The sequence below is a fragment of the Ptiloglossa arizonensis genome, chromosome 2 (assembly GCF_051014685.1).
Source record: "Ptiloglossa arizonensis isolate GNS036 chromosome 2, iyPtiAriz1_principal, whole genome shotgun sequence".
NCBI classification, from domain to species: domain Eukaryota; kingdom Metazoa; phylum Arthropoda; class Insecta; order Hymenoptera; family Colletidae; genus Ptiloglossa; species Ptiloglossa arizonensis.
The window spans coordinates 32971470-32998077 of NC_135049.1; the positions used below are offsets into that span (position 1 = coordinate 32971470).

Sequence of the window (26608 nt, forward strand, 5' to 3'; positions counted from 1 at the left end):
CGTCGCGTCCAGTCTCGTTGTCGCGTTCTTGTTCCACGCTGAAAGTCGATCGGTCGAGGTTTCTCTCCGCGATGCGATCGCAGCCAGCGTGGAACGAACCCGACAGCTCGGACGAGCCGTTCGTACGGCCGCGTTTCCGAGGTTGCGGAACCGCGAGATCGCCTCGACGCGTCACACGCTCGACCCGTGACATCGTGCCCGCTGACGAATGGTCGGACGAGCGACGCGCGATTCGGCTCCATCGATCGAACCGAGTTCTCTGCACCGAGCAGCTCGCTCGAACGCGTTCGAGCGCGTAAAAACCTCGCAATAACGCCGATACGAATATCGCCACCGAACGGCTAATTACGCGGAATCGATCGCGACGCGCAAACGACCGCGTCTTGCGGCTCGATTCCTTTCCACCGCGCCGCGCGCCAACCAACCGATCGATAGGTCGAATTTCGTCGAGAACTCGTCGATCGATCGAAATCGAAATTTTCTGGTCTCCGGGAAAAATCTATTCGACGAGCGACGCGAGCGATCGAACCTCGATGGAAAGAGTGGCTCGAATTTCGGGAATCGAATTCGACCGAGAGCGTACGCGAAGATACACGGGCGCAAATTAGGTTGCCGACGTAGAAGCCCTCCTAGTTGTATTTGCATTAGGCTCCGGCTATCCAGAGCCGAGTGCCAAACACCGCGGATTAATCGCATCTATCTGGCCGCGAACGCAAACTCCGACCGCGATTGATTCCTGCTCGATTTCATCGAGCGAGCATGCGCGCGATAACTCCAAAATTTCCAGCCCCTTGGCTCTTTATTTTATCGGTTTATCGAGTCCGTTGATTATCGTTCGCGCGTCTATCGGTCTAATTTCGGTGGCAGAGCGTGGAATTGCTTCGCGAGTTGCTATTTATTTTCAGTGTCCACCGATACCGGAGTCGATTAATCTCGACGTTCGGAGCGCGAGGTCGAGCGCGTTCGGACGAAACGTCCGTTCGGCGTGTTATTGCGCGTCGAGACCCGTCCCGCGAACCTGTGCAAACTTTTCCAAGAGGATCGTTATCTTTCCGCCCGTATATTTGCCCTTTACGACCCACTTCGATTTATATCGGCCGTTGATCGACGTCCTTCTACCGCAATTATTTATCGTCGCCCTCCCCGAGTAAACGGAGTAACGAACCTTTATTCTTGCCCCGTTCGTTCTCCCGGGGAAATCGTCCAAATTCCGTGTTTCCTCGCCGCGGTGATTTCGCGGTCGAAGCAACGCGACGTGATTTTCGTTCGACGAGTTCCCCGATGTTTGCGTCGGCGACAGTTTCGTTGAATTCGTCGGTAAATGGCGCGCGACGCCAGACGGGAAAGCTCTTCGAATGCTCGCTCGAGCGAGCCTCTCTCTCTCTCTCTCTCTCTCCCTCTTCGATTTCTAGTTACGCGTTCCAGGCAGCCGTTTTGAAATCTACTCGTGGCCAATTACGGAGCGCTGGGAGGATAATTCCGGTGCTGGAACGCGACCGATTCTACGATCGCGAATAAAGCTCGAGAGTAGTCGCGGTCGAAGGATATACGGAGAAAACACGAATCGCAGTTTCCTTGCCAAAAGCACTTTTACGATCGTCCCCTCGACGATCCGTTAACGTGGCTCTCGCACCGGTCGCTGGACTCGCCAAAAGCATCGATGACTCGTAAGCTTCGAACCAGTTCGAGAGACCCCGGTGAAATACGAACGATAACCTCGCATCGAGGGGATTTTGCAAAAACACGGGAAACGCTATCGCTGACAAAAACTCAGCCGAGAGGATCGTGTGACGTCCGTGACGACCGTGACGCGCTAATCGCGATAATCGCCCCGGTAATTGACTGGACGTTAATTGCATTACTAATCGCGTGCTTCCGTGCCGAGGGAGCGCCACGCAATGTTCGAAAGCGCGTGCAGAAGTACCGGGGTCGGGAATTAGGTACCGATACAAAAACACATTTGCCCACGCGACTCTCGGGAGTTCTTTTTTCCCTTCGCGTCGCGTCCTCGCGTCGTCGTCTCTTGCGCGCTTTCGCGCTCGCTCGTTCGATTCTTTTAACGTCTTTATTTCTCCGTAAAAATATGCAAAGCAGCGGTCGTGCCACGGCGAACGACGCGACGTTCGGTAACAGGTTTCTCGTGTACCGTGAAAAAACCTGTCGTCTTCTCCGTACGATGTTACGATTTTCGAGCAGAGAAGATCCGGTTTCGCGATATTTCGCGACAACCGATCCGAGCGCAATATATGCGCACTCGAGGGCGAAACAATTTCGTCTTCGTCGACCGCGTGAGATTTTTTATTCGGAAAATCGATCGAGTCGAACCGTTTTAATTTAGTTTTCATCGCTCGTGGCCAGTGTTGCCACTCCGGTTGGCAAAAAATTCTTTGTTCCCTGAAAGTTACGGCCGCTACGCGACGCTTTGGGGAGAGCACACGTTGACGATAAAAGTTCCCTCTTGCTCGTTTCGTCGACGTAAAAATAAACGCATCGCTCGATAAAAATTACAACTCGTCGCTCGGTGGCCCGAAAACCGAGACTTTCTCCGAGGATTTAATTACGTAAGGCAGTCGCGGCACTCGCGAGCAAACGGTATCGCGAATTTCGCAATACTCGTCTCCTCTGTGTTTTCTCTCTCGAGTTACGAAGACTCGAACGATTCTCCTCACGCGCGTCGCCGATGAAAACGATTTTTTTCCAACGAACGAAAGTATCGGAACGTTCCCATGGATCGATGGCGAGTCGTAAATATTTAATTCGGACCTCGGGGTAATTGGAACGCGATTTCGACGGTCGTAAAGATAGATGGAACCTGGAATATTCGACCGAGCTGTGATGTTTTTTTACGCGTTTCCGAAACATCGAGCATCCCTCTCGACCCTCCCGCCCTCCCTCCCTCCCGTCGGGAGAGCTCGTACACGTACGTACGCAAATATTGGTCCGTCACCCGCCTCCTTTCCGATCCAACTCGAACGTTTTTCACCCGTAAGTGGTAAAATACACGGTCGTCGATCTTCGCGGTACGCTTCCGGATAAAATTAACGAAATATTTCACGCACGATGGAAACGTATCGGCGCGCGTGGAATAAACGGCAGCGACCATTTCCTAAGCGCGTTTCCTTTCGATTCTGACTCTCGAAAGCGGAGACTATCGATTCGGCTCCGTCGGGCAAAGTTTCGTCTTAAAATACCGCTGCTTCGTCGCGGCGTCTATCCGTGTTTCGAGTTTCTTGTGTTTTTCTTCGGACCGTCGAGCGAAAGCTCGAGGATGAAACTTTCCGCCGCGTCTACGCGCTCTATACATATGTATTTCTTCTTTGTCGTTTTCGTTCGCTGTTCGTCGACGTTTCGTCCGAGTTTTTTCTTTCGCTGCCTACGGTAAACATTTTCGTCGCCCGTCCGTGCGTTCGAGGCAAGTAATATCTTACCGTGCAACGAGAACGCAAGAACGCTCGGAAGGATACTCGACCTTGAAATCGTCCTACGACTTCCGTACCAGCGTCGCAACGTATCCGATTTCGATCTCGATTCGGACTCGAGAAATTTAAACTCAACGCGGAAACAACCCACGGCAATATTTTTCGCGTAACGAGCTTTCGATGATTAACGCGACTGCGATGTAAAATAGTTCCGGGAACTCGCTAATTAAGCCGTTACCGGTAGTATTCCGTCTGAAAAAGGAACATAAATTCCAGACTCGTTTTAATTGGTATTGGATTCTGTATTCGCGCGTATTTCGCGAAAAAGGATCCGAAGGTACAAAACGAATCGCAAAAATAGTCGGGAGGCGGAGGATTCGTGTTCTGGCTGGCGAGCGCATCGTCGATACACGGGAGCGACGTTTGCGAAGAATATTCACTGAGCGGGTCCTCCTGGTCTTGGCTTCCGTTTTCCGCTCGAAACGGTCGAACAACGCCGAACTCCCGCCGTGGCATATAATTTTTCAAACCGCCCGGCACCTGCTATCGTCGGGCTAAATGGATCCGCGATAGCGGAAACGTCCACCGGATCACCGGATCGTCCTGGCGCGGTGGTGTTCTCCCTTCGTCGGAGGATTACGATTATTTCCTGAAAAACGAGAAAGGATCGATAACGCGCGTTCTCTCGATAACGCGTCTATCGCGAGCCCGATCGAAACGTCCATTACTCACCGTCGATCGCGCAACGGACCGCGTTCGATCTCTTCCTTCTACCTTGTCCTCTTCTTCGAGATAAAGGCAATCTTGAGCAGATTGACTACGGGCGCTTCGAACGCGATGGAAACGCAGAACGACATCAAGTACGAGGCGACGAGATTTCCGAGATACAGGATGAGCTTAAAGAGGAAACAGACTTCGGACTTGCCTTCGAAACGTGCAAAACTAACGATAACCGTCGCGGCGAGAGCGATCTCTTCGGGGATACCGGTTCTTCGTTTATTTTAAATACCACGAGACGGAAGTCGTCGATAAAAGGACCGATATTGACGGACCGCGTTCGTTTCTCGAAGAAATCGATCGTCCGATCGTTGTTCTCTCCTTAACCGTGTACGTAATCGCAGGGGGAAAGAAACTCGTCGAGTTTCGGACTCGCGCAAAAACCTCTTCCGAGAGGTCGAAACTCACCACGAGACCATTGTGGAGGTGTAACGGCCCGTCCATCTGGGTAACGGTGATCATCATGATGACAGGGTGTACCAAGTACGCGCAGTAAGTCAACCTCGAAAGCGGGTACATCAGACGGAGCGACAGCAGGCTGTCGATCATTCGAGCGGATCCGGTGCAGCATTGAATCACGATGAAGGATACACCCATAGCCCAGGCGGTGTGTCCTAAGGCGGCGTATACGGAGCTCACCGTCACGGTTAAATTTCCGGGATAGAGACCGTAAACCACCGAGAACATCACCGCGGTCGATAACAGCCAACCGATAGTTCGCGCGACCTGAAACAGGGTCGCGATTAAACGGCTTCAATATTATCTTACGGACAAACGGATCGATATCGCGACGGACGCCAATTGGGATAAAATTGGCATCGGGACGGAGACGTCCGCGACAGATGCGAAAACCGTGAAAAACTGTCAAAGGGAGGGAGAAATTTTGGAAATTCCGGTCGGCGGTGCGCGAACGTTCGCGACGAGAACGCGGCGGCTCTTCGATCCCGAGTTCGACGAGCGCCGGAACCAATTGTTTTAGTTTATTCACTTTCGGTTTTACCAATTTCGTCGAAATGGACGTTCGCCGCGATCGATCCTGTCCCAGTTGCCCCGATTTCCGAACAATTTATCGAGATTGGACAAATTTTTCTCGTCGTCGGGCAGAGTGGACGTTCGCCGGAGAGCGCCGCGGACGGCCCGTTTCGCCGACCTCTCCCCCGAAAGGCTTTGCGACCGTTGTCGGGCAAAATTTGAACGTTTCTCCGGCTAAAGTGCTTACCAGCGGCAGTTTCAATTTGCAATTCGTCTTGAAGAGGATGTACCCGGTGATAATGCCGACGAAGTAAGGACCGGCCCTCAGCCAGGGTTTATCGTAGAGCTCGTCGAATAGGGCGAAAGGTTCTTGGATCCTGAACGGAGAAGAAACGAAGAAGAAACGGAGAAAATTAAGCGCTACTCTCGAGGAGACGGAAAATGGAAAGCGCCGATTCTCGTTCGAATCGCTATAATTACGAGAAAATTACGTCCTCGGGTTCGTCCGTGAACCGAGAAGCGACGGCGTTCGATTATTTACAGCCGGGTATCGGAAATCGACCCGCTACGTTTTCCGATGGAGTCTAATTCTCTCGTAACCGACACGGGGAATATGTATCGCGAAACTTTTTTCGCTCCATTAACGGGGGAAAAACGTATTACCGAGCCCGATCGAGCCGCGCGAAGGAGAACCGAAGAGACGTTAACGCGCTCGCGCCTTCTAGCCACGGTTCGTCTCGGAAAAATATTAACGAGAAAACGTTCCTTCGTGTAGAACGAGCTACCGTTCTTCCTTCCGCGGGGAACAGAGACTCGGAGTGTACCGCGATCGGTATTGTTCGCGACTCGGAGATAAATATTGGAACTTGGACTTTGCGCGAGGTCTCTTTGGACATAAATGGGTCGAACGGAAGCAAAACCGGACCGTATTTGCATACGTGTGACGAACGGGTTGGAAACGTTTGGTTGATTACCTGGCAACGTAGTCGTTGGAATAGGCCACGAGGAAGGTGGTGAACCACGAAGACACGATCAAGAACAGAACGGCGACCGCGATGCCTTTTAAATATTTCACGGACAGAAGTAGCAAAAGTATTCCGAGAACGTAGAACTGCGTGTCATTTGCCATGTACCAGCTCCACAGCATACACTGGAAAGTTGTCGATCGAGTATTTATCGGATAATTGCGTCAAGGTTCGACGGGCTCGGATTGGCTCGGGTTTGCGAAAGTGTCGGAAAATACTTGGCTCGAGGAAAATTTATACGCGAGAAAGGCTCGAGGTTAATGGATCGAACGTCGCGCTAGCAAACAGTTCGATCGCGTCGAATCGTTCCGATAACGTTTTATAGACGTCGTCCTTCGCCGCGTCGCGTCGCGACGCAACGGTACGCTCGGTCAATTAACCTCTCGCGGCGAGTCGTCCCGATGGAAATCCATAGTCTCGACGAGCGAACGATCGAACAACACGGTGATCGTGAACGTATCGGTGATATCCGAACGCTTCGGGCATTTTCTCAAAGACCCGAGTCTCGCCAGTGGTGTCCCGAAAAACATTTCCTCCTTCGAATTCGGAAAACCAACGGCGAACACTCGTCCCGAAGACGCGATACGCCCTTCGTTAATTATTTCCCGATAGAAAAAGGAAAACGATCGAGAATCCTCAATTTCCTTTAACCGAGGATCCACCGACTCTATCCAATCATCGATGAAATTGATTTTAGGGCGGTTAGACGACACTCCGCGTTGTCCCGCCACTTTGGAACTTTCCCCGAACGATGGAATTAATTATCGGAAAACGATCGAGACGTCGACACCTTTGCCGTCTGGTGTCTTCCGGAGACTCGTACTTCCTGGCGGAAATTTCGCCGCGTCGCGAGAAGTGTCTTTCGATTTGATCTTTTCCTCGGAGTTCGGGCGCTGCGCCGAGACAGATTACGGGATCGTTGTATTCCTTGGCAGAGCTCGATTCTTTCGAGCCAATTATTTCCCAACGAGGGAAACTTCCCAACGCCGAGCTAATTCTCGCGAGCTCGTTCTTACCATTTCCGTTCGGGGGTACAACGAATTCAAGTAGAGCGCGTTCCTCCACCAGAATTTCTCACAGGTCAGATGATCGATTATCACCGGCGAAAAAACCGTCCTGGCTTGAGCTTGCTTTATGGCGATCTCGTTTATTCCCAGTACGTAGAGGTACGCCGGTGTCAATCTTGATAAAAGGAAATCGAACGAGGTCAACGCATCGGTATTTTATTTCTTCTTTTTTTTTGTTTTTATTTGTTTCGTTCCGAGCGTCCACGCCGACGAGAACGGATCCGAACGTTTCGATCGATCGTACGCGGTTCGAGCGGAACGCGATCGTCGTCCCCCCTTTTTCGCGAGATCTCCGAAGCTTCTCGAGGAGAAGCACCGCAGGCCGTGGTGCGTTCGTCCCCGGCTCACCTGATAAATCTGTAGAGGATCATGATGATAAATTTGGTAAAACACGCCTTGAGAAAGGTGTCGTTGTCGCTTTTCAAGCTTCCGGAAGATCGATAGAAGAGGATCGTAACCAGCAAGCCGCTGAAAGGAACGCATTCGTATGGATTTGCGAGCGAAACGTCGCGACGGAAGAATATTTTATCGTGCGTTGTCCCTTACCTGATGAAGAAGAACGTGTCCACGGAGAAGGTGGCGTTACTGATGGTCTGGAACATGAAGTTTCGCTCGGTCACCGTGCGCAGCGTCTTGTTCTCTGTAAACCGGGACAGGGAAAGTCGTAACATGGAATATAATCGCCGGAGATTAAATTCCGGCGTATCGAGAAAAGTCTGTTACGACACGTTCGCGCGGGTCATCGGCGAGGACCGATCGTGGAAAGTCGAACCTTTCGATCGATCCTCGAGGTCTATCGACGCGAACAGGTGACGCGCGAAATCGTAAACGTTCGAAACATTTTTCGTTCGTCGCATCCCGTTCGAGCGTAATCGGGACAGGTCGGGAACCGTGTGTCTGGGTAGGTTTATCGCAGGGACTCGTCTTCTCGCGCGCGTTCTTCACCTGCGATGGCGTACACTTGCAGATAGGTGTGCACCATGACGACCCAGCCCAACGAGAGCACCCTCAGCCCGTGCAGACACGTTAGACTTTCCGTAGCCGCGGGCTCGGTGCTGAGGATCTTGCTTCCGTTCGCGATAGGATTGAACGCCGACAAACACCTCAGCCACACTCCTGAGAAGAAACCGAACGCGTAAAAATCTCGAAGAATTTCACCCGGATGGAAAGAACTCGCGAGCAAGCTCGAATCTCCGGCACCTTTCTTATTTTCCGTTTTTTCGCCATCCGACGGATCCTTCTGCAGGCTCTTCCCTTCTCCTTCTTCCTGGCCCATGGATATCCGGCGATCGTGACTCAGGTTTTTGTTGGAGAAACTGTCGAGCCTCTCGTTGTTATTGGACACGCTCGACGATTCGACGTCCTTGAGACTCGGCAGGGTCTTGTACTCGTAGATCGTTGCGCACAGCATCAGCAGAATCACCGCTCCTCCCACTCCTCTAAAAAAATAAGACGAGTCGACGAGTGTCCCGAGAATAATTACCGCGGCACGTTCGGTTATACGGGGAGTGCTGATCCTCGAAACGGCCGGGGGTAAAACGTAAGCACCTGCTCGACGAATTAACGCGTTTCAGAAATTAATTACGCCGTGTCTGGCCGCGACAGGAGAGATCCTTTTTTTCCCATTTGGACAATTTTCCACTTGGACGACTCCGCGATGTCGTAATCGGAGGATCCGGGGCGCGTAAGAAACAAATTTAGAATTCATTTGTATCGTTCGTTTCTCAATATGATCGATCACCGTACGAAGATAAATCGACGATTTTACAAAGCTATTAATCACCGTGCTCGTAAATCACGGTTTGCCGACGAAGTAGCCTCTCGATATAAATCGAAATTCTAAACGGACCTGGCCGTAAATAATTAAAGTAAGATACGTCCGGTCGTTCGGGCTCCGTCGGTGCAATTTTTCCCAATTATTTCCACGCGTCCGAGGAACGATCGGGGAGGAGTCGACCGATTAGGACGGCTGCAAATAATAGAAAACGCGGCGATGTTTACGAGAATACTCGGGACGGTCTACAACGTCGATCACGTGGAACCGAGCCGTTCCCGTCGAGTCATCGTCCGTGTCAACGTTTACTTTTTACTCTCTCGACGACACGCTCCGCGTCGAGAGCCATTTCCATCCAATAGTACAATCTCGTCGGCTCCTATCGCGAGGAAATATAAATATTTCTTTTTTTCTCCTAGCCGGGCGTCGTACATCGTACCATAATGCGAGTCCCGCTCCTTCCCTTTCTTTTGTCTTTGTACGCGCTCTCGCGTTTCGCGGCGTTCTCGAAAGCCTTGTCCCGTTTATAACAATAACGAGTATTTCCGCAACGGGTCCGTTTATTCCATTCCGCGGCCACAAAAGTGTGATTTATTTCCTCGTTTAAGTTTCTTAATTACCGCGCAAAAACGCGCCGGCGGAAACATTTCTCCGATTAATCGTATTGTTCGTTCCCACCGAGGAGAAAGCGGGCGATAAATAACGCGGCTCTTTTTTTTTCGACGGTTTTTTTACTTTTTTTCCAGAGTCGATCCTACGACTACCGCCCGGGGAACAAAGGAACCGATACGAGGCAGTTTCGCGAGGAGAAGGGGAAGGAAACGGGAAATACCGTGGAAAATTTCGCAGTCTCGGGGCTAAGACGTTTACCTTCAAAAAAATTGCCGGCTTTCGCCGAACCTTGACCGATTTCGCTCGCGCGAAGAACGGTGGACGGAAACTTTGTTCTTCCGGCGCGCTTACGATTTTAAAAGCGAATCTCGAGCAACGGGGAACAAGTTTTTCCGTCGGTTCGAAAGCTGCGCGGTGTCTCGCGACCGCGAAGCGAATGGAAAACGAGGGAACGTCGTCTTCGCGGCGAGACGACTGCGCGAACGATTCGATGACTCGGTGCAACGAGAACGGACATTGCGCACCGCCTCGTCGAAATATTTTCCGCTCAACTGCCGAGCCTGTTGCGAGGTTATCGGGTTTCGCGAGGGTGCGCTGGGAAAACGGCGCAAGAGTAACCGGATATCGTCGAAAGAGGAGCGATTCGAAGTTACGATCGTCGTAAAAGTCGGGGCAAAGGGTCGTGACCGTTAACGGGTTGCGTAACGGAAAACCTCTTTTGGGTCGAAGATCGCGCGCGCTATACTTTTCCATCCCTTTCTCGGATCCCACGAGAGGCCGTAACGGCCACGATGCGGTAAAAATTTTCAATTTGTCCGTAAATTGCCCCGAGCGACCCAGCATCCCCCGAGCGAAACCGGACGAAAACCGGAAGAGTCGACGCGACGCGACGCGACGTACGGTGCATCCGCCCTTGGAACCTCTTAACCCGTGCAAGCGCCGATAACAAAAGGTCGCGAGTGGATTTCCTTTTCTTCGGTAAACCGCGATCGAGGTTCCATCGTTCCGTGTCCCGTAGAAAGGGGATCGTCTCGGTTCCGCGCTCCTTTCGATTCTTTCTTCGACGCTCGCTGGCTAACGAAAACACGAAAAATCGAGCGCGGGACGCCCTCGAGCCGGGATTACATGGAAAAGTTTGCAGCCAGCGTTATTCATAAATTTAAATCACCTAGTAGGGACCGAGCGATTCGCTGTTCTCGGAATTATACAGCTGATTATACGTTTCTTCTATTTTTCTTCGATTAAATTCGCACGATTATGCGTGGATTTGCGTTGCAAATCCGTGGTGAATAAAAGGGGGAGAAAAACACGCGGGAATTTCTTACTCGACGCGTCGTTGAGATCGAGTTTGGGATTCGGTAAACGAGCACGTGGCCGTGGTACGAGCCTACCGTTGGAAACGCGAGGACGAACCTCGACGATCGTATTCGACGCGTATTCCCGCACCGGTCGAGCGCATCAGCGATCCATAACGTTGATCCGGAATCGTTTGATCGACCTCTGGCCTTTCTCTCGCGTCGATTGCTCTCGTAATCGCAGCGTTGGAGTTCGCTCGCTCCGAGTCGCGTGGTCGGTTCTCTCGCGCGCGTATTCGACGAACGATACCGAGCATCGTTCGTCGATTCGGCGGTCGAAAGTCGACCGGGCGATGTTCCCTCGAAACCCGTAGCCATTAAAATCGATCGGCCGCGAATTCGGAGCGGAGGATCGCGGAGCGGCGCATAAAGCCCGCATTCGGACGGAATGCGCGCGATAGTGCATCCACTTTCACGCGTTACCGCTCAAAGGCTTTCGATGATCTTGCGCAACGCGTTCAAGGCGGGCGCGCTGCTCTGCGCACCTGTCGATACACGCGTTACAAACGAACGAACGAATCGACGATACGATACGAACAACGGGCAATCCGAATGAAAATTTAACGATCGGACCTCTAACTTTTCGAATATTCAACGTTCGCGCTCAACGCGGGCTGTATCCCGATACGTCTGGAATACCAGGAAACGACACGCTCGCTTTCAGTTTTTACGCAACAATGCGTATAAATGCATTCGGACGGTACTCGACGCGTTAAGGTTTACTCTCGGTGGCTCGAGGTGGCTTCCCGGCTGATTTACGCGACTGGACAAACACGCCGCTGGGACCCGAAGATTCCGAACGACTCGCGAGGTGCTACGACCTCCTCGGAAACCGAGCGAGCAAACAAGCAGGAATCTCTCCTCTGTTCCGCGAGTGTAACGGTTCGTTGCGCAATCCCGCGTTCGAACCGGTCGATCGCCGGTATCGAGTCACCGATGCGCCGTACGGCGTCGCGTCGCCTCGCGTCTCCTCGCGTCGCGGGGAAAAGTCCGCGCGTGCGACCTCGATGGATTCGGTTTCGACACGAACCGTCCGGCGAAAGTGGAAACGTCGAGAGGGTTCGTCGATCGTCAACGAGGATTACTCTTTCCCGAGGAGAGCGTCGAGCACGAAAATTTCAAAACTCCAACTTTTCGCGCGTCTCGGATCAAAGACGAATCGGTTTTCGACTTTGGAAGAAGTTCACCGCGTACGTCGAAGAAGATCGCGCGTCGATCCGAGTTCGAAGAGCGCTCGAGTCGATTGCGCGGTCTCGCTCGAAATCGGGCCGTTAGATTGTAACTCGCCTTGGAACTCGAACGTCTTTGTAGCGGTCGGTTAATGCGCATTGCGCGCAAGGACGACCGCGAGGCGTTGACCGTTATTCGTTTCTCGCGCGAGGAGTCGACGCGTAAATTCGCGGTCGGAGGAAAGTCGAGGAAGAGGTTTCGAGGTATTCCGAGGTAACGATGGTTTCTCGTTTCTTCTCGCGAAACGTTCGAAAGTCCACCGCGAGGGAGCTTCGTCCGGTAAAGCTACGTCGAGAGGTCCTTTCGCGGTCGATTCGAGACGCGGCGAATCGATACCTCCGGCCGGGGATGGGCGTTCCGATCTCCGTCTCGGGAGGGTTCGAAGCCGACGAGAGGCTCTTCGATGTCGCGCGTAAATTTTCGATCGGTAAATAACGGAACCTATAATGGAAACGAACGACTCGGAAAAAACGTCCGAGGCACAATGGGCATTGTTGTCGTTGAAAGTCAGTCGGCGAAAAAGCTCGAGTCTCGACGGGTTATCGAGGTTCGATCGCGTTCACGGTCGTCGGTGCCAAGCTCGCAAAAAGCCTCCGCGTCGCTTTCGATCTCGAGGCATCCAGCGAGTCTCGCGAACTCTCGGTTTCGACGGCGCTCGGCTCGCAACTTCGCAACGTAACTCGGGCGATTTTCAAGGGGAATCGAATCTTCTCGAAAGCCGGCTTCGAACGGACGGACGGACGAACGCTCGCGGCGAGGTTCGATCCGGGCGATCGCGAGCCGCGACGAGGAGCCGCGGTCGAGTTGAGCAATTCGCGATACGGTGGGTTTTGCAAAAACGGTGCGCCGTACCAACGCCACGGTGAATTACAAAGTCCATGGTTGCGCAAGTAGACCGACGATCCGCGATCTAAGAATTTTTTTGTCGCGGACTCGACGCAATCGTTGCGCCGCGCTCCGACGTAACCGCGACACACGGATTGCGCAACGTTGGCCGCGATCGATCGACCGAATCGTTCGTTTCCTCCGAAATAGTCGCGAGCGGGCGTTCCGCGGGACGGGCGTTCCGCGCGCAGAGAAATCGGTCTTGGTCGCGAATCGTTTTCTTCGTTGCGCAAGGGAGACGCGTTCGAAACGCGCTCGACGCCTCCGTTTGCGTAACGCTAGGAATCTCGTCTCGAAAGAAAGTAGTACGGAAAGTGCGTTACGCGCGCGAGCGCGGTGGACGCCTCGTTGGAAATTACGTTTCGCGAGGCGCGAGGAAACTTTGCGCGACGAAACTGGTAACACCGGTGCACGCTCGACGGTATTAACGCAGCTTCCGTAAGGAGGAAAGTTTTACGAAATACGGGCCCGAGCGGCCAACAGCGCGCTCGAGCGTTTCTTTTCTCCTCGCGTTTCGAAGCAACGACCCTTGCGTTACGGAACGTTCGCGAGTCGAAGAAAAGATCCCGAGGAACCGATCGAGGAGACAATTTTTCCCGAAACCTGCTCCGAGTACGCTCTCTTTCCGATCCGAGTAATCCACCATCGCGAGGTAAACGCGAAACGAAGAGGTTTTATTACACCGGTTGATAAACCAACGATTGCAAAATCCCCGCCAATTAACCGGTTACGAACCGCGAATCTTGGCACGAAATTACCCGGATCGAGGCGCGTGGTGCTCGCTACCGTGCTCGTTCGGTCAAGTGAACGTAACCGTTGCGCAAATTCCGGTCGCGTAACCCAAGATATACGAGCGAAAACCGTATTTTCGCGTATCGTCGAATCACGGTCCATAGAGCTTTCCGGTCGCGAGGCTCGCGGACGCGGTCCGAATGAAATTTTCAAACTCGTATCTCCGTCCAGGTCCAATTACGGACCGACCGAATCCTTCGATTCGATTTCCGAGCGAGATTGCACCCTTCGTTGGAAATTCTTCGATCGATTCCCAGACGAAACCAATTTCCAACGCGTTTCTATCGCGCGACAGGTGTATCTTTCGGTGGAAACCTTCCATCCGTGAATTCCGTTCGATCGAGCGATAACCGTCTCGCTTCGAATCGCGTTAAATATTCGTCGGTCCTCGCAGCGTCGAGGTTATTCCGGTTTCGATAGCGGGAAAGCCGTCGAGAGCGGCGAAGAAATATTTCGAGCGAGTGTAAAAATTCGCGCGATCGTTCCGGTGAAAATGTATTTACGAGGGCTCTGGCCATCTTCCGTTGGAAAGTTTGTTCGGCGCGTGGCTACCGTGCCGGAAGAACACGCCGCGCGCTACTTCTCCTCGTAAACGCGATTCAATGGGGCGGAGAGGCTCCACCTTTGGACTCGAAGGGGGATAAACGGGAGTGCAAAGTTTCCGTTTTTTCGAGATCGCGGGTTCTCTCGCGGTGGTTTCAACGGCCGAAGAAAGTTTCGCGGGGCGGTAATTGGATTCGATAGCGGGGGGAGAGGTCGGTTCGAAAATTTCGGTTAGCGATCGGCCGATTTATCGGTGGGGAAAGTCGTTGCGTTACTTACGAGAGGACGTACAACTTGGGATCGAGCCAGGGACTGTAATCGCTGGAAGGCACGGGCTTCACCGCGACGATGTGAATCTTCGGGCCGGTCGATCGATGGGTCGAATCGCCCTCCCGTTCGACTCGATCCGCGCTGGCTCTCAGCAACGAGGTCAAGGACGTCCGGTTGCAGCTAGCCGGCAGACAGAGTCCCAAAAACACTTGCCGCGTCTGAAAACGAAATCGAATCGTTCGAGACTACCGGGACCACCGAATCCGGTGTATATTCTCCCTCTCCGTGCGCGTGGTATCGTCGCGTTTTACTCGTCTTTCCGCGATATCGATGCGTCGGGAGCACCACCTCCGAGACCCACGGGGCTCTCGTAACGCGATACTCCTCGAATTTCGATCGCCTCGACGCCGTCTCGTGCTTCTCGTGCTCCTCGTTCGCGATATTGCGCTCTCGGTACACGGTGTACATTTTTACGGCTCGTCTCGCGCAAATTAGGGAGAGATTTCTCGTCCTCGAACGATATTCCTTCGAGGATCGAGAAACAAACGCGAGCGAGCTCCCTGTGCTCCGAATATCTTCGAACGGTAATATTTCGTTTCGCTCGGTGGTTCTCGATACTCGTTCCTCTCTCGAGGCGTTGTCTTCGTCGTTCCCGCGATTCGGATATTCGCGAGGCGGTTCGAAACTCGGTCGACGTAAGCCGGATTCCCGCGCGACGATCCCTCTCAGGATCGGAGGATTTCCGTTCGTCCGTGAAAAGCGCGGATCCAGCACGGTGTCGGAGGTTCGCGTTCGCGACGCTTCGCCGGATTCGAGTATTCGAACCGTTCTCGCTCCATCGTCGCGGAGAAAACCGGCCACCGCGACGACGTTTCGCGAGGCGTCGCTTAATCCGATCGGACGGTACGCCGAAACTCGCGTTTCCTCGCTCGGACGAAGTTCCGTGCCGGTAACCGTCGCGAGTGACGCGAACGCGATTAGTCGAGAAACTCGGGACTGGCGGAAACTTTGGCCGGAAAGTTGTCGCGTCGCGTCGCGTCGCGTGTGCGAACCCGTCGAGGAACAACGCTGCCGAATACTTACGGAAAACTCGAACTCCTTCGGCAAAGCGAGATACATCCTGGCCACGTGGAATTTCAGCGGATAGGGCGGACCCTCGTCTTTCGCATCGGTGGCGTTTACCTCTCGGCAGAGACTCCTCGAGCCGAGCCAAAACCCGTTCCCAAAATGGAATTGCGAGGAGTAGCGCCCGCTCGCGTCCGACACTGTCGAGAAAATAAAAACGTTGGTCGCTCGTTGCGCGAGAAAAACGACAACGACGATGGTCGACTTGTCACGGATTCGCGCGAAATCGTAATCGACGCGACTATTCGTCTGTTCGTTCCGGGACGTTCGAAAAGAGCGAGGAGGACCCGTTGACGGATCGCCTCCGAGTCGCGCGACGATCAACACGTGGTTCGATAAAGCTCGCGACGCGGTGACGGATTGGCCCGGTTCGCCGCGCGAAATACGGTAACGCTCGAGATCGCGCGTCCGACGCGACTTCCATCGCGGTCGAAAGGGTAATTTCGCGGTAATTCGCGTCCCGGTTTGGCGACGATCGTACACGCGGTTTCGCGAGTTCACCGGCAACTCTCTCTCTCCAATCGACGCGACGACTCGCGATACGCGATCGTCGTTCGCCGATTTCCCAGCGAAGACGATCGTTTCGGAACACCCGTCCCGCGTAATTCCCGACCGAGTTCTCTCGGCGTTGCGTCCCCGCTGCGGAACAATGTTCGCCGCCGCGGCGTTACCGCGATTCCATTAACGCGACGAGCTCCATTTATCGAGCATCGCGTCGAACGCGAGCATCGCGCCGACGGAATTCCAACGAACGCGCGTTACGGGACTCTCGTTCATTTCACCGATGAAAGATCCGCTCGGCACGGAGCCGGAGGATCCGTCGTTCCCAACGTTTCGTCGATATTCCTCCATTGTCGTTGAACGCGAGGAAACTTTCCTCGCGACGACTCGATCCGTCCACGGGGTGTACAGAAACGAATCGTCGTTTCGCGCCGACCAAAAGTAGCAGCTGCGAGAATACCGCGAAAGAACGAGACGTCTTCGAGAGCGTCGGAGAGAGCGTGTTTCGGTCGCGGTGACGGATTCGCGAAGTCGAGAAGAGAGAGTTTTAGAACGCGGAAGTCGAGAAATTTCGAAAGAGTCGTCGAGCGATGTCGCCTCGGTGCGATTCGACGAACGCGCGTCCTCGGGGAGCGGTTCGAACTCGGACATCGGTTTCGGGAGTCCGGTACGGTTTCGACCGCGATACCGCCCGATTTTCCCGCCACCGACGTCGATAAATCGACGCCCCTGGTTGCCCTCGGAACCGATCGTAAATCTGGTAAACCGTGGAGCCCGATTCGGCTAGCTCGTCGCGACCGCAGCGTCGACCGACGTACCGCGATCTCGACGACGAAGTTTACAGTTTTCGCCTCCAAACAAATCCATTTTGTTCGTTCGGGGGGTACGCGTGTCGCTATCGAGGATTCCGATGTAATTTGTCCGGGAAAAGTCGCGACAAAGTCGGTCTCCGTTGTTCTCGCCGCGACGACGAAACGGTTCGGAAGCGAACGAGAGAGTAGCGGTCGAAGAAGAATCGCGAAGCGGTAAATCGCAGTTTCGCGAAAGAACGAGGTATTTGGCGAGCTCGGAAACCGAGCGAACCGCGAATTTCTCGGGGAGGGCCGAGGACTCGTCGAAAACGACCGCTGCCCGCAATAAACCACTCTAGTCTGTGGAAACGCGCGACGCGCGGAAGCTGTTGCGTCAACGTGGTCGTTAACCGGCTCTCGCGATAACCACGGCTTTCGCGAAACAAACGGGAAGAAACGAACGGACGTTTCTACTCACTCTTGGCCGCCCAGGTTTTTCCATCCTTGAGGGACTTTAAGAAAAACTCCAAATCGGCTCCGCACTCGCCGTCGAGTTTCCCCGGTACTCGCGCCCACTTCAGGGGATCGTAGAGATCCGCCAGCCATTGTACGCTGTTGGCCGTTTTCTCGAGCCTCTCCTTGGCGAAATCGACGTCCGAATCGGTCCGCTCCTCCTCCTCGTTCCTCTCGTCGAACATTCGCAAATTGTTCTTCCAATCGAGTTCCGGATTGTTCTTGCTGAATCCGACGAGTGGTTCGCGTTCCTTCGAGACGGTTTCGTCCGCGAAATCGGTCGCGTTCGAACCGATCGCGGTCGTAGTCGTTTCGGTCGCGGTCGATGGCCCGTTTCGAGATTTACCGAGACGCAGGATGTTCGATCCGTCTTTGGCGATGGTCGCGCGAGCCATCCAAGCCAACGTCAGTAGGAAACAGGTCGGGAACCCCGTCATTTTCGAAGGATCGAGCCGCTCGTCGCACCGCGGATGTTATCTCCCGCTGGAGGAGGATCGTTCGCCGAGTTATCCGACGCGCGACTCGCGGGACGTTTCATCGATCGTCATTTTCGATGATCGGAGCCTCGGTGTTCCGTAGCATCGAGCGCGACAACGGTGTTCCGTGACGTTCACGATTCCGAAACTCGCTTTCCTTTTTCACCGGTTCGATCGCGGTCACAGTCGCGTCGAGCCACGACCAACGACTACAAGTCCGCAATCGTTCCTCCGTCTTAGGTTCCTCGTCTCGGGAGGCGATCTCCGGCACCCTGTTCGACGACTCGAGAAATTTTCAAAGACCTTCGCGAGGTTGCCCGACGTTACGCGAGGAGGACCAAGGTGGACGCGCGCACGAGGCTAAGGATCACGCACTGAACGAAGCGAATCGAGTCGGGAGTCGCGTTCACCCGTGGACACCGGTCCCTTTCTCTCGACGATGCACTTTACCGCGGTAAATACGTTTTCCTCCTTCGGCGCCGAACGAACGCCCGCCCGCCCGCCCGCCCGACCGACCGACCTGTCTCCGCTACCAACGAACTCTCCGTAAATCTCGCCGAGCGTCGCCGCGCAAACGAATCCGACTGCTTCGAACGCAAATTATCTCGAGAGGGTCTCTCCCTTCGCGACTCGTTTCGCGAAACCCGAGGGACCAGCGGATCCGACCTCGATAGAACGATCGTAGCCACGCGACTGCGAGACGGCGAAGAAATTCCAAAGCGCGAAAAAATCGGCACTCTCGTTCCAACGGAATTGCGAAACGTACCCTCTTGCGAAACTTTGTTGCCCGTTGGTCGTGGAAAGTCCAATCATCGAACGAAAATATAATACGTTCGTAACGCGCGAAACGGCACGGAACTTTGTTGCACCGTGATTCGCGAATACTTTTGCCTTCGTTGACAATGTTCGGAGAAAGCGCGCGGGGGCCGTCGAGCTAAATTATCGCTCGCGTTACCGGCTCGTCGTTCCGAGTACCATTCTGTCCTTTCTTCGACGGACGTTCGCGTAATTTCGTTCGGTAACGGGCTCGTCTCGAACGAGAACGTCGCGAAAGACGATACGATCGCTCTCGCCGCGAAAGCGAGAATTCCATCGAGTGAATCGTTGACTCTCGATCTTCTCCAAGTCCCGAGGAAAGAGCCTCGGAGGTCGCCAACGGTCGAGAAATCGACGGAAGCTAAATTTTTGCGACGACGACAACGACGACGACGACGACGACGACGACAGCTTTTCCGACGAGAAAACAAAGGACTCGTAATTCAGTTGGAGGGCGACGATAAAAGGAGAGAGGTCAGCTCGCGGTGGCGATAGTTTCGCTCGGATCTCGTCACCTTTCTCTCTCCTTTTCTCTCCGGGAGCGCGTCCGGCCGTAAAATACACGGTTTTACCGCTCGCTTTTCACCGGAGGAACGACGCGTGCACCGTTGGGGGGTCACGGCGATTCTTGGAAAAACTGTCAAATCCGGAAAGAACGCGAGACGAGTTCCGTTCGCGTTTTCCGCGAACGCGCTGTTCGAAGGTAGCAGCCACCTGTTTCGGTTCGGCGCTCCCGGGAGAACGGTTGGACCGAAGCGAAACGCAAACGTTCGAACGATCCTTCTTCGTTCGCCGAACAAACGAACAGAACCGTTTCATCGCGGCCGTTTATCCACAAAGGGGAACGCGTAACCAAGTCGAGCGTTGCGCTCTCTCGATTCGAACGAAATCGCTTCCGATTTCTTCGGAGCGAAACGTTTCTCGGAACGGGGAAAAATAATGGACGTTCAAGGTGCCGCTAAGACTCGAGCGGATACGCAACGCGGAACGGTCGGATTGAGTTTCGCGAGTTCAGGGTCGAATCGTTGCAACGATACGAACCAGCGAAACGCGTTCGCGAATCGTCGCTAATACGGACAATGCTGCCAATTGCGAGGTAAACGTTTTCTCGTCGGTCGACCTCGTTCCCTCCGAACGGGCACTCGCTGTTACTTTTACCGAATACCGTATCTCGCGTTTCCTCGCCGAGGAACGAGATACCTCGGTCCTCTCGAAATCTCGCGTTATCGTCGATCGAACTGTCGGCCTTCGCCGGTTAACGCCCGCCGCAACTGGAACGCGTCGCGCGGCGTCGCTCGGTCGAGCGTTTTCACTTTTATTCGGTGTTTACGCAACGCGTCCCCGCGACTCCTCGGAAAGCTCCGAGTTTCACCGAATTTCGCGTTCGGTCCTTCTGTTTCCTGGTCCCTCGTCGGCGCTCCGCCACGGAAACTGCCGCTCGAGGAGATCCGGTTATGCGTTGCGCAACCGTGCTTTCTACGCGATCGAGCGCACACGTGCACACGTGCACACGCGCGAAACGTTACGACCGGTCTCCGCTCGGGAAACCGATGCCGGATCCCCAAGGTACCGCGTTCCCGCCGCGCGAAACCCCGAGAAAGCAATTTAATTATTTATTCGTTCGGCAGCCGCAAGGTTCGACGCTCGATGGCCGACGGTAAACGCACCGGAGACGGGAGGGAACGTTTTTCGTCGGCCAGAGACGAAAACGTGCTCTTTCTCGCGTCGAAAACGAGGAGGAACGTTTCCTCGAGGACCGCCTCGGGAGTGACTCCGTGGATCGAGAAATCGCGTTTTACCAACGTTCCCGTTGGAAAAGTTGCGTCGAACGTTACGAAATATCGCCGCGTTTCGATACCAGTTTTCGTTCGATCGGCGCCTGTCGAATTCCTCGGCTCCGAATCGAACGGGTCGAAGAGTGACGGACGCGTACGATGTTTCTTCGCGAGCTGTCCGAGACAACGACAACGACGACGACGACGACGACGACGACAACGACAGAATGCCAGGGCACGTTCCATCCGAGTTCCAGTTCCAGTTAATACGCGGTGCATTGTCAGCCGACAAGTGTACCACGGTGGACGGGCGACTTTCTAGAATGCCTTCGACGATCGAACAACGGCTCGACGAATTATCGGGTCGGCTCGCGTTTCCGAGTAATGGAATCGCCGTGGACGTCGAAGCGCGCGTCCCGTCGCGCGGAAACGAACGAGGAACGTAACTTTGAACGATAGGGATCGCTTCGCGGGACGACGCGCAATTTTTCCGCTCGCGAACCACCGTGTCCCGTTCGCGTTCGAACCGCGCGAAACCCGGAACAGTCGAGTCGCGCGCCTCGTCCCGGAACGATCGTAAATAACGCTTTCTTCGAGAGACGCGTCGCGCGCGGAGCATTTTTCTTCCGAGCGGAATCTCGTCTGCGTCGCAGAGTATCGTTTCCTCGACGAGTTGGAAAAATTCCGCGTCGAACGCGTCCTCTCCGTATGCTCGCGACTCGTCCTCGAGAGGATCGAGAACGCGTCGAATGGGAAGTTTCGACGGGAGAGGTCGGGCGCGTGGGGATCAAAGATTCGGCTCGATCGCGAGACGGCGACTTTCGGCCGCGCGCGGAAGCGAAAGCTGTGGCTATCGACGGAAATACGATTTCCGAATCTCTTCGTTTTCGCGGTATCGCGAAAGGATTCTTCTCGTCGAGGTGTCCTACGGTCGACAATAACGATACCGCTCGAGCGGTTACCGGCCGCGTTCGTCTCGCGTCGGCCGTCGCAACGCTCGCCGACGTCGCTCCGCGGCGCTTCTGGACGCTCTCCTTTCTCCCAACTGCTCGTATCTTCGAAACGAACGACGAGGAGGTAGGTACTCGACGCGACCAAAAACCTTTCCTCGTTGGACGATAGGTAACTAATAGGTCTGCTTCTTAGCTGGCGCGATATTTGAAACCTCGAGCGCGAACGAAGAAACGGATCCGTATGTCGCATCGGAATTCGTATTTAAGAAAGGGCGTTCGAGACTCGAGCGATTCTTCTCCCTTCGCTGGATCGTGGGAGGAGAAAGGAAATCTCGTTAGTTTTTCCGCGTACCCCCTAACGGTGACTCGAGAATCGCCGAATGCGCGACAGAGTCGATTCGTCCACGAACGCGTCGTCCGTCTCCCGTTTGAATTTTCGCGCCTCGTGGATCATCGAGACGAGCGTCGCGGTCGATCGACGCCGGTGCAACGATTCGCGTCCAAATATAGATCGTCGTTCGGACACTTGTACACGGTTTCGGAAACACTGTTACGAGTCAGGATGGCCGAGCGGTCTAAGGCGCTGCGTTCAGGTCGCAGTCCACTCTGTGGGCGTGGGTTCGAATCCCACTTCTGACAAATCTTTTTTTTTTTCCTCGGTCGCGTTTTCCGTTCGAAACGTCGACGAACGTGCCGTAATCGAGCACGAATTTCGCGAGAAAACGTTCGCGTCGACGTTCTCGAATAATTCGAGTCGGTCTCCTCGTCGGTCGAAGCGAGCGATTACTTCGAGACGCCTCGTTGGATCGCGTTCGAAGCGGAAGGGTCGCGATCGATCGCACCGAAACGCTTCTAAAAGTCGATCCTCCTCCGGTGGGATCCCGGCGATCGTCGAGGCGGAACGATAGCTATCGTCTGTCTCCGGGCGAGTGGCGAAAACGGCGCGTCTCGTCGGGCTCTTACCGAATCGAGGATCGAGAACCCTGTTACGGGCGCTTTCCCACGGAAGAGGATAAACCGTCTCGCCGGGAGGGGACCGCCGATTCGATCGGGTGCGTTGAACGGGCGTAATCAGTTTCGAGCGGAGGAGAGGTTTCGGTTCGGTTCGCGTCGCCTCGACGGGTAACGGTAACGATCGGCAAGGTTGTCTCGTTCGCGAGGTTCTCCGGTCAAGTTCGAGAACTCGGCGCGTCCTCGAAGGGGAACGCGTAGGAAGAGCATCGACCGAAATAACTCGAGGACTCTAAAATAACCGGGCCCCGGTGGTGTTCGCAGTCGGGTCGCGTCGGACCGTTGCCGTAATCGTCGAGGAACTCGTTATCGCCGCGAAGCGCTCGATCGGTCTCGTGACGCCGCGGAAATCCTCCCGAGAGAGGCTTATTCGGGTCACCGCAGCGCGTACGAGCTAAACGCCCGGTTGCGCGTCGAATCCTCGGTTAGTCCCGCGAGGATCGCGCGCCATATGGAGCCCAACGGGCACCCAACCCATTAACGAGCCTCGAGTCGTCGTCTCGTCGTCTCGTCGTGTTTCGTTCGCGGCTCGCGATACCGTCGACGCGAACCACCGCGCGCGCGGAACGCTTTCGAAGGAATTTTTCTCCGCGATACCGGAACGCGGTCTCCGGCGTCGCCGTATCGGCGGCTGCGTTCGCGGCTCCTCGAGTCGCGTTTCGTGCCGCGCTCGTAACCGGTACGAGGCCCGAGGACGATTATCGCGCGAAATTATTCGTGCCGTTGCCGGCGTCGAAAGCCTCCGCGATAACAAACACCGAGGAACCTACTTACGCGGCACGTACGGCCGCTGAACGCGCGCGATTAATATTCCCCGACCGCAGCGATGCGTTGAAAACGGTCAATCGGGTTACCGGGATATCGGCCGGGTGTCTCGAAGTCGTTCGACCGCGACGAGCCGCGATCGATACGGCGAAATCCCGCATCCCTCGCGTAGAACGAGATACACCACTTTCGGGGAAATCGTCGCCGAATCACCGACCCCGGACGATTCCTCGCCCCGAGGAAACGCGGCCGATCGTCCGTTGCTCCGTAAAAAACCGAGGATACGCGTTCCCATGGAGGCGCGTTGCGCCGAGACGCCGAGGCGAGCGTCGTCTCGATCCGCTTTGGGTTCGTTTCCTCGTTGCGCGTAATCGTGAGAACGTTTGCTCGTTTACGTGGGATCGCTCCCCCCGATCCGGTCGGGAACAAGAGGAGTCTAGGAGCGGTTCGAGGATCCCCCCGTAGAACGTTCGGGCTTCTTTTCCCCGGAGGTTCGCGAGATCGATCGCTTCCGAGGCAATTTCCGCCGTTGGTTCCGCGGAGGTCGAGCTCGCTCCGTGCCGATGGAATTCGATCGAACGACTCGAGCCGACGAACGAAAGTAGGTCCCCTCGAAACGGAATCCCGATACCGAAACGATCGGTAGCGCGCGCGAGCCGTGGACCGCTACGGCACCTCGCGCCATATGGTCTCCGAGACGCGCGACCCCTCCTCTCCTTTCGCCTCGAATTTTATCCACGCGAGCGCCTTGGCTCCCGTTCGAGTCGATCCTGCCGAGCCGACGCGTCCTCCCCGGATATCGATCTCGTTCGATCGGTACGCGCGAGAACTCTCCGATTTATCGGCTTACAGTATCCACGGGAACGAGGGGAACGCAATTTCGATATCGATCTCCCGGAGCGTCCGTTCGCGAAGGCGTTCGAACGAACCGGAGCGCCGAGGCGAACGCAATTTCGCTATCGGTCCGCGCGAGCGCTACGCTTCCAGGCGTATCCGTTTTTTCTACCTTGCACGCGTGTACGCGCATTTCCGTTCCCCGATACCTCTCTTCTCCTTATTCCCTTTGCGTTGCGTTTACTCTTATCTCGTCGAAGGATTCCCGTTCGACGACAACGCCTGGATCGCGAGCGCGCGGAAAAAGAAACCGCCTCCGTCCCTTTCTCGATAAACCCTCGTCGACGCGAAGTCGTTCAACGACGTTCGACGAGCGACTCGGAGGCGCTACGAGGAAATTGGGTCCTCGCGGCCGCGGAAGCCGGCTCGCGCGGAACCGCTACCTTTCGCGCCAGATGCTGCGAAACCCGCGGAATCGTGCGCTCCCGGCGTGTAAACAATCCGCGCTCGGAGGTATCGCGCATCGATCTTGATCGTCGCGCGGCGATTGCCACGGCGCAGCGCCGCGGCGTCGAGTCGTTGTTAACGATAAATCCAGTGTTTATACGGCCCCTCGTGCAACGAGTTTCCAAGCGGGACGTAGCTACGCAACGCGGAGCCCGATGTCGGCTTCCGCGGAGTCACCGCGGGGCCGTACGTTTCCCCTCGTCTCGCTCGATAATCGCGTTTCCGCGGACTGCGAGAATCGCCGAGAGAAACGCTCGTTCGGTGATTTTTGTTACCTTCGACGCGTAATTCTGGGAATTAATTGGGCCACGCGGACTCGACGGAACGAACGAGTCCGAACCGCGGGACTCGGAACGGGAACAATGCCGCCTACGCTTTTGTGTGCAAATCGAGCGAGTCGGTTCGCGGCGAGGTGAACGGGGAAACGGAGAACGGAGCACGGGACGTCTCGGTTATCGTTTTATCGGCTCATTGTTCCCGACGGCTCGTTCGAGCCGCGTTCTCGCGGCGACGGTACAAATTCGCGAGGCGCGCGCGCTCGTGTCCGCTCGTGTCCGCTCGCGAGACGTCTCGCGCCTCGCGGTTGCTCGATCGAGGGACGAAACGGTCCTCACCGTATCGCGAACGCGAGGTCCGGTGATCGGGCGCCGATAGATCGGCAACTTTCCGACAACGACGTATCGCGTTGCCGGCGCCGGGCTCGTTCGTCTCGCCTCGTTTTTCCCTCGCCGGTTCTTACGGTTTCGAGTATCGTATCGTCGATTCGCCTCGGACCGTGAAACGCCTCGAACGATGTACCGTTGCGAGCCCGACGATGGAACGCGTCGCGGATCGGCCGCGATCGAGACGGAGGAAACGAAACGGCGGGGGTTCTCGAGCGGTTGCCACGGCCGAAACTCTGTTTCCCAAACCCTCGAATCCTCGAAGGATGGATCGCGAGAACGGAACGAGCGAGTTCGGTGCACTCGCCGGCCGGCACGCGCCACGTGCGCGAGAACAGTACCGAAAGACCACCGCGAGACGAGCGACGAAGAATCGGATCGGGACCTCTTCGATCGGATCGACGATCCCGCGGGCAACGCCGCAACGGAAACGGTGAATCGTTGCGCAGACCGGTAAGCACCGGAATTATTAACGGTAATAACGAGCAATAAGAGTAACGGGACGCCCGGCAACGGTCTTTCCAACGAAACGATTCGCGCCCGGAATCCTACGCGCCTACCAGCTTCCCTGTCGGCTCCGGAGCCCCGAATCGTTCGCGCGACGGATCCACCCGCGCGAAACCATAACCTCGAGGATTCTCGGATCGGTTAAAGTCGCTCGAGGCGAGCGTCGCGCTTCTCCTACCGCCAACGGACTAACGGCAGAAACGCAGCCGATGCGCCGAAAGAGAATGCGATGGACGGACCGAGAAGAGTTTCGGAGGTTTCTAATTTACGGTGGGATATCGGTTTCGAGATCGCGCGAGGCGCCTGGGAATTTCGCGCTTGGATCTGTCTTACGGTATCATCGTCGTCAAACGCGTTGGTATATCGTCGTTCACCCGGTCGAGTGTTCAACAACGTTCCCTCGCGATAACCATTTTACCGATACGAACGATCAAGGTTCGGATCGCGATAACGAAGCAAACGCGTACTCGAAGGAGAGCGATGCTACCGTCTCCCGTACCGGACGAGGAAATTATCCTCGTTGGAAATTGAGACGCCGAGACGGATGGAAACGCGTCCAGAATTACGACGTAAAACTGGCGCTCGCGGTCCGTCATTTTCACCGCGTCGTAGTCTCGGGCGTGTAATTTGAGAAACGGCCGGCCCGGTTTG

The 26608-nt window shown here is 55.1% G+C and overlaps 2 protein-coding genes and 1 non-coding gene across 3 annotated transcripts in view; 2 read left to right on the top strand and 1 right to left on the bottom strand.

Annotated features, from left to right (window-relative positions):
• Tyn (trynity) overlaps positions 1–26608 on the top strand; it is a 93721-nt gene that overhangs the window by 13376 nt on the left and 53737 nt on the right. The window lies entirely within an intron of this gene.
• On the bottom strand, positions 3943–18097 carry LOC143143170 (nose resistant to fluoxetine protein 6). Its single transcript, XM_076304149.1, has 13 exons — positions 17617–18097; positions 15805–15986; positions 14731–14939; positions 8461–8699; positions 8206–8376; positions 7807–7900; positions 7609–7728; positions 7210–7375; positions 6143–6318; positions 5416–5545; positions 4605–4922; positions 4152–4315; positions 3943–4068 (listed from the first exon to the last, which is right to left on the bottom strand). Exons 1-12 carry the CDS (start codon positions 18086–18088, stop codon positions 4190–4192), a joined length of 2403 nt encoding a protein of 800 aa, XP_076160264.1. The 5' UTR covers positions 18089–18097; the 3' UTR covers positions 3943–4068; positions 4152–4189.
• Positions 22228–22310, top strand: Trnal-cag (transfer RNA leucine (anticodon CAG)). The gene has a single exon. It is a non-coding gene; the product is annotated as a tRNA-Leu (tRNA).